The sequence below is a fragment of the Mus caroli genome, chromosome 15, assembly GCF_900094665.2.
Source record: "Mus caroli chromosome 15, CAROLI_EIJ_v1.1, whole genome shotgun sequence".
NCBI lineage: Eukaryota > Metazoa > Chordata > Mammalia > Rodentia > Muridae > Mus > Mus caroli.
In genome coordinates this window covers 92,160,303-92,167,319 of record NC_034584.1, presented here as the reverse complement: position 1 = coordinate 92,167,319, position 7,017 = coordinate 92,160,303, and the positions used below count along the sequence as shown (strand labels likewise).

Genomic DNA, 7,017 nt, shown 5'->3' with positions numbered 1-7,017 from the left:
TTCGCAGAATTATAAGTTGTCTTGTGGGAACAAATGTTACCTTTGTGACTCAGTCGAGCGTGATTATCCCGTCTGACAGACAGCTAGCACTAGCTAGCTCCTCCCCCCTTCCTTCTTCCAAGTGAAATGCTGTCACCTGCTGTCACCTCACATGGGATGATGAGGGAGCTGTTTTCTTCCTTTCCTATACACATGTCCTACCACCAAGCCACACTCTCCGTGCTTACAGCAGCAGACTTGACATGGGCAGTCCTCTTGGTATCTGGGAAGAAGCCGGATGGGAAACTGCCACTCTGTCTGGGATGACTTCTTGTGAGCAGAGTGTCCTGGAGGCTGGCAGCTGGGCATTTGTTCTGCTTCTCCAACTTCTCTTTCCTCTAGGTCTGGAACAGTTCCAAACCCCAGGCAGGAGGTTCAGGTGGGAGGTGGGAAGGCTTGAGGAAGATCTGTCATATAGTATCCACTGAGCTCACAGTGAGGACTCAGGTCAGTGCTCCACAAGATGGAGTCTCTCCTCTAACGATTTCTCCTCTGGGATATTTCCTCTGACACATCACTTGCAAAGGCAGTGTTCCTTTTCAGATGTTCTCTCCCTTCCCTTCCTCCACCACTTACTAATTAATCTCTGTCACCTATCTAATGTAACTATTAAGTAACGATGTACTAGACCACAGGGGCCCAGAAGTTATTAGAAGTTCTGTCCTCAGGAAACTTAACATTAGTTGGTGGTCCTCACCTTCCGGGTCTCCTAGGCCCACGCAGGACAAGGCATCTTCAGGTGGATTCACTACTTCTTCATTCATCCCTTAGGCGGTTCACAAGTACCGACTGTGGATTTGGTGAGCCCTGCTCCCGGTACTGCTTTTATGAATGAAGACAGGGCTCTAGAGACACAGTTAATTTGTTTCTTTTTCACTTACTTGCAGGTTTAGATCTTGCAATGGATTTTTTTGTTTGGGGTGGTGGTGGTGGTGGTGGTGGTAGGGGAGATGGAAACAAATTGGAGTTGAGTCTTATTCAGACAAGGTGCTACTTACCCAGAACGTGGCACTATCCTCACTGGTGGTCTGACAGGTTGTTTCATTAAAAAAAAAAAAAAGCTGTAGAAGAGTCTAGCTCCGAGGATTTCCTAATGTACTAAGTGGGTCTTTCGGATATCTCAGGCATCACCCGCTCTATTCTGGATGTTTCCTAATATCCTGCCACTAGGGGGCAGGGCAGTGGAGGGAGAGAAATTATTCTTGAGGTGACATGGAGGTGGCCCAGTGGGCAAGACCTCTTCTAGCACCTTTCCCCTCTACAACTCCTATCCTCGATGGAGAAGGCGAGTCTGGCTACAAGGTCAGTCTGGACTTCCGGCTCAGCATCCTCCTCAGAGCCGCCTTGACGTCCTTGTTTTTCAGGCTGTAGATGAGGGGATTTAGCAGTGGGGTCACCACACTGTACTGCAAAGACAACACTTGCTCCAAGGCTGAGCCAGATGCTGGAGTCATGTACCTTAGGAGGAATTACACAAAGGAGCGACGTGAACTCAGGAACTCAGGACGAGGATCACAACTCCATTAGGAGCTGTGGTCCATCCTACTCTCACTGAGCGCACAACTGGCACCTCAGGGTACCATCACCATGGCAACTGATGAGCTCTCCCAAGGCCAACTGTTTGCTAACTTCTCTTTGTGGTCAGGCTGGGTGTTAGTGTGGAACCTCACTCCCACACTGGGAAGTCAGTCATTTCTGCCTTCACTTGCCTCCAAGCACGGGTGAGATCACAGAGAGGAGTCAGCCGAGAACAAGTTCTGTGTACTAAGGGGCTCAGGTTAGGATCGTACTAAAGTGTTTCTACCGCACTTCCAACTCTTCCAAGCATCTTGGCTTGTAGCCATGACAACAATACTACCTTTTCTCTATATTCACAAGAATTCGGACACACTAGGTTCTCACTCAGTTTCTCACTCAGTTTCTTGCAACTTCAGTTTCTCGTAACTTCAGTTATGTGTCTAGTTCACAATACTGCCATTGTTTCCCACATGCATGGCTCTGAGGATTACTCTCACAATCATAGCCTATTGTCGTTGCCATTGTCGTCATCATCATCACCATCATCTGTGTATTAGTGTTTGTGTGCATATGTGTATGTGCACCGTGTGAATGACTGGTAGCTACAGAGGCCAGAAGAGGGTTCCTGGTCCCTTGGAACTGGAAGTAAGGATGGTTGTGAGCCACCATGTAGGTTCTGGGACCTGAACCTGGGTTCTCTGCAAGAGCAGCATGTGCATCTGACCACTGAGCCATCTCTTCAGTCCCAGCACATTATTTTTATAATGCCTGGTGGAATACATTTTTTTTTTTTTAGTTTTATTTTTCTTTGGCTTGAGAAGGAGCCCAAATCGGTGAATAAAGTGAGAGATGAAAGTGGATTAAGCAGAACATATGACTTTAACATCCTGAGATTAAATCATTGGGCATATCTAAGTATCCCTTGGGTTATTTCCCCAAGAAACATTATTACTTTTTCAACGGCATTATCTTCATCGGGACAAATGTGACTTATCAAGAGTGCTTGCTCCTTATGGACTCTGTGGACTTAATTTTAAAGATATCCAGGGACTGGGGATAGCTCAGTGGTTGAGAATACGGCTGCATTAATGAAGGACTGTAGTTCAGTTTGGAGCACACATGTCAGAGACCTCAGGACCACATGTACCTCTAGCTTCAGAGGATCTAGTGCCCTCATTAGGCCTCTGCACACATGTGATATGTGCATGCACATGCACAGATACACACACCCACATGCACACAGACACACATGCATGCATGCACACTCACAGATACATACACCCATACACACACATATACCCATACAAACACGTACATACAGGCATACACAGATATACACTCACATATAGTCATACACACACACATTCATGTGCACATATACATACACATACACACATACATACACATAGACCCATATATACACACACAGGCACACATACATGCACACTCACACATACCCATACATACACATGAACATACACACATATATACACAAACACAGACATACACACATGAACACTCATATACATACACATACATACATATATATACACACATACATACATTATACACACACAGACACAAGTAGTCTTAAAGGGGAAGGTATTCATCTAGCTATAATTTTTAGTCATCTATCTTTCTAATATTTCTGTGAAATAAGTAGGAGGAACCTTATTGCTGCTTTACGGTATCTGTGACATTTATCCCCAGGCTTGGGTGAGCGCTCCCACACATCCAGCTTTATCTTATCATTTCTCTCCCAGACACAGCAAAGGAGACAAACACTGGACAGTGGATTCATGTCCAGCTCAGGAGCAGAAGCACAGGCGTTATTTATCTGTCTCTTGGTAGGGAAAAGCTCGATGGTTAGAGATGCTTATACTTGAGAAAGGGGGAGACCGTGAAATATCCTTAGTTGGGGTCACAGCCATCTTGTTTGGGGCTTTCTGACGAATACTCTGTTCACTCTGCAAACTCAAGCTGTCTGCCTGACATGGAGGTTAATAATAACTGTGGCAGCGAGATTACACGCCAACACGGAGCCCGGCCACATCTGGAAGTTAGTGAACAGTTAGTGTCAAATAATCACAGTGTGGGCAAACTTTCCCTTGCAGGAAAGAGAGCTGGTGTCTCCCTCAAAGATGCTGTGCTTCTCTTCTTTGTCTAGCACTACATCAAAGTCTACCAAAGATTCTGCATTTCCCTTTGAGAGCTCTCAAATCATAGATTAATAAAGTATAAAAATGTTTAGTCTTTGTCTAAGCTCCTTTCTAGAACAGACAATTCAGCCTTTGGAAAAAATGGATTCTTTTCTTTTTCTTTTGGAGAAAGGGCCTCACTGGGCCACCCAGGCTTTGAACTTGTGACCCTCTTAGTGCTGGGGATTATAGGCATGTATGTACTCCTATGCCTGGCTTACAGGATCTCATTCTCATTCTCTCTCTCTCTCTCTCTCTCTCTCTCTCTCTCTCTCTCTCTCTCTCTCCTTGCCCCTCCCTCCATCCTTCCCTCCCTCCTTGTCTCTTTCCTTTCTCTCCCTTCCTCCTTCCCCTTTCGAAAACCTGCAGAGCTGTATAGGAGCTCAAGCCTTTGGAATTCCTTCAGGATGGTGTTTTCCTGCTGCATGGCAATGCTGTTCGGTAGGTCAAGGGCAGTTTAGGAGAGGGACACGCAGCACTATGAGTAAGAACTACCGCATGACACACCTGAACACTCCTGAACCATAAAAGATGGTAACCACAAGGAAATGGGAAGAACACGTGGAGAAGATCTTGCTCCGACCTGTGGCCGAGTTGATGCCCAGGGCTGTCTTGATGATACGGCTGTAGGATCCCAGCAGGAGGGCGAGTGAACCAAAACCTAAGGTCGCCAAGGTGGTCAGGATCGCAGCAATAGTAGTGTGGGGGTCAGAGCAGACCAACAAGAGCACTGGAGGAAGCTCACAGGCAAAATTGTGGATGACGTTCGGGCCACAGAAGTTCTCCTGAGCTAGCAGCAGGGTGTTAACCAGGCCGACACACATTCCTATGGCCCCAGATACAGCCACCATCCCAGAACATACCTTTCCATTCATAGTGACCACATACAACAGCGGGTGGCACACAGCCTGGAACCGGTCATAGGCCATGGCGGAAAGGAGGCAGGCTTCGGTGGCCCCAGAAAATATGACCAGAGCGATCTGAATGAAACACCCAAGGAAGGATATGGTCTTCCGCTCAGAGGTAAGGTTACTTAGCAACTTAGGCACAATGACGGAAGAGTAGAAAGCGTCCATGAAGGAGAGGTACCTCAGAAAGAAGTACATGGGGGTGCGAAGGTGGGCGTCAGAGCTGATTAGCAGCAGCATCAGCAGGTTCCCTGAGAGGGTCAGGAGGTAAATCACCAAGAACAGTATGAAGAGCAGCACCTGGATCCGAGGGTTGCTGGTTAGACCCAGGAGCACGAACTCAGTGACATTTCTAACTTCCATGAAGCATGCAAGCTGAGGGACAAGTACTGAGAAGATTGCTCAGCTGTGTTGTGCCCTGTGTGCCCAGGATGGTAAACGGAGCTTCTGGATGGTGAATTGCGCAGACTCGAGGGTGGGCCAGGCGGGGCGAGGGGATTGCCCGGATGTGGCTTTCCTTCTGTGTGGGATCCTCAGCTCTTTCTTGCTCAGAGCAGTGAGATCCTGGCCAAAGGGGAGAAGGTGTGTGGAAAGCGTGTAGAGGAGACCTGGGAAGGCAGGGAAGGAGAAGGAGGGTTAGAAATTAGGAGAAAGAACGGGAAGAAGTTGAGGACAGACCCCAGGACACTGAGAGGTGTTCTGCTCTGCTTCCAAAGGGAGTCAAGCTGCAGTCGCAGGAGGATTGACCAGCACAGCAAATCAGCAGCAAACGTTCTGGCTGTCTGGATGACAGACCATAATGATGTCTGAATAACTGCTGGAAGCGCTGTTGATACAGCATGAGGTACACGCCCTCTCTCTGTCTTCATGGGTTTGTAAATCACTTGAATTTTTCATAAAAACGATTTAGTAGAGTAGGTCAGATGTCTTAGCCAGTAAAGATGCTTGATCACCAAGGCTGATGATCTGAGTTCCGTCCCTGGGACCCATGGGGTGGGAGGAGAGTGCCGACCCTTACATGTTATCCTCCGAGCTTCACATACGTGCAGTGGATTCACGCACCACCTCCAATAAATGTAAGGGAAACATTTGGAAACATAGATGTTTTCCAAGGTCCGTTCCAGTTTAGACACCCTAAGAAAGACATTGTCTTTTTTGGGTGCGTTTACTACTGAATAGAAATCCCTGTCCCCCTGTATGCTACTCCAAGCAGAAGTGGCACACAGTCTAATGGAAGCTAGATGGGGGAAGCCCTCAAAACAGAGGCTCAGGATGTGTGTGTGCATCAGCCCTTCCAAAGAATTCTAGTTTCAGCAAATCTACAATGTGCTCGGTTTTCACTGCACTCTCAGGGTTTAGCCCAAGACCTGAGATTCTCTGAATTAGATATGGATGAAGCCCTACCAAATTTAGACCACTCAGCTTCTGCACATTACAGCTATCATCTCCCCCAAGGGAGGAGGGGTAAACGGTACTTGGTAGAATGGACAAGGTTCAGTTGAGACCGGAGGAAGGAAAAGAAGGTGCCTCTCTTCTTCTCAAAAGATAACTCAGGTTCATAAGTGGGGATCTGATCTCTCTCTCCTTATGACTCCTCCCCTTCTGGGGTCCCCGACTGGGCAGCTGTAGGGAAAGATGGATGTGAATAAGGCTTATCCTTACCCGGATCCCAAGGCCCAAACCTGCTGTGTTCGGAGGAAGATGCATGGAACACATCCTTTCCAGTGCTGCACAAAGGCACAGGTATGACTTGGTTTCTGTGGGCTCCCCTCGGCTCAGTCCTAGGGGATGCAGGCAAGGGACTTCTGGGAACTGAGCTCTTTAAGTTTTGGTGATGAGCCTTAGCCTTTAATGGCTGAACTGTCTCTCTAGCTCACAGGAGACTTCTGAATAAGGCTTCATCCCCATAGTCTTTATGTCCAAGGGGAAGGGTAGTTTTCCAAAATTCCACTTACAAATAACAATGGCCAGAGGGACTTGGAGTCATCCTCAGACCTGAGAGGATGAAGGAAGTCCCTAGAGAGACCCTTAAGCAGGTCCGCTCTGAATCTGAGTGGGTCCTCGTGGCTGACTCTTTCTCTGTGTTGCCCTTGTAGTGGGTTACATCACACAAGAGGGCCCTGAGGCAGCCAGTATTCTGGTTTTAGTTCTATTATTATATAAAAATATCATGGATATATGAGTAGGTTATAGGTATATGCATTGCATATAGGCACAAAATTCTGAAAACACACACATGCACATGCATAGACACACAGACACACGAGCATGCACACACACAAATGCACTTGAGCACACACAGACACACACACACACACACACACACACACACACACACACACACACACACACAC

The 7,017-nt window shown here is 47.3% G+C and overlaps 1 protein-coding gene across 1 annotated transcript; it reads right to left on the bottom strand.

Annotated features, from left to right (window-relative positions):
* Positions 1–1,334: 1,334 nt before the first annotated feature.
* Positions 1,335–5,026, bottom strand: LOC110310097 (olfactory receptor 8S1-like). The gene is made up of 2 exons (XM_021182792.1): positions 4,263–5,026; positions 1,335–1,497 (listed from the first exon to the last, which is right to left on the bottom strand). The coding sequence occupies exons 1-2, from the start codon at positions 5,024–5,026 to the stop codon at positions 1,335–1,337; spliced, it is 927 nt and encodes a 308-aa protein (XP_021038451.1).
* Between the last annotated feature and the right edge of the window lie 1,991 nt (positions 5,027–7,017).

Coding starts and splice junctions, on each gene's coding strand:
- LOC110310097 (XM_021182792.1), bottom strand. CDS start 5,026: ATGGAAGTTAGAAATGTCACTGAGTTCGTGCTCCTGGGTCTAACCAGC. Junction 1,498..4,262: donor TATGGTTCAGGAGTGTTCAG/GTGTGTCATGCG, acceptor ATTCCTCCTAAG/GTACATGACTCCAGCATCTG.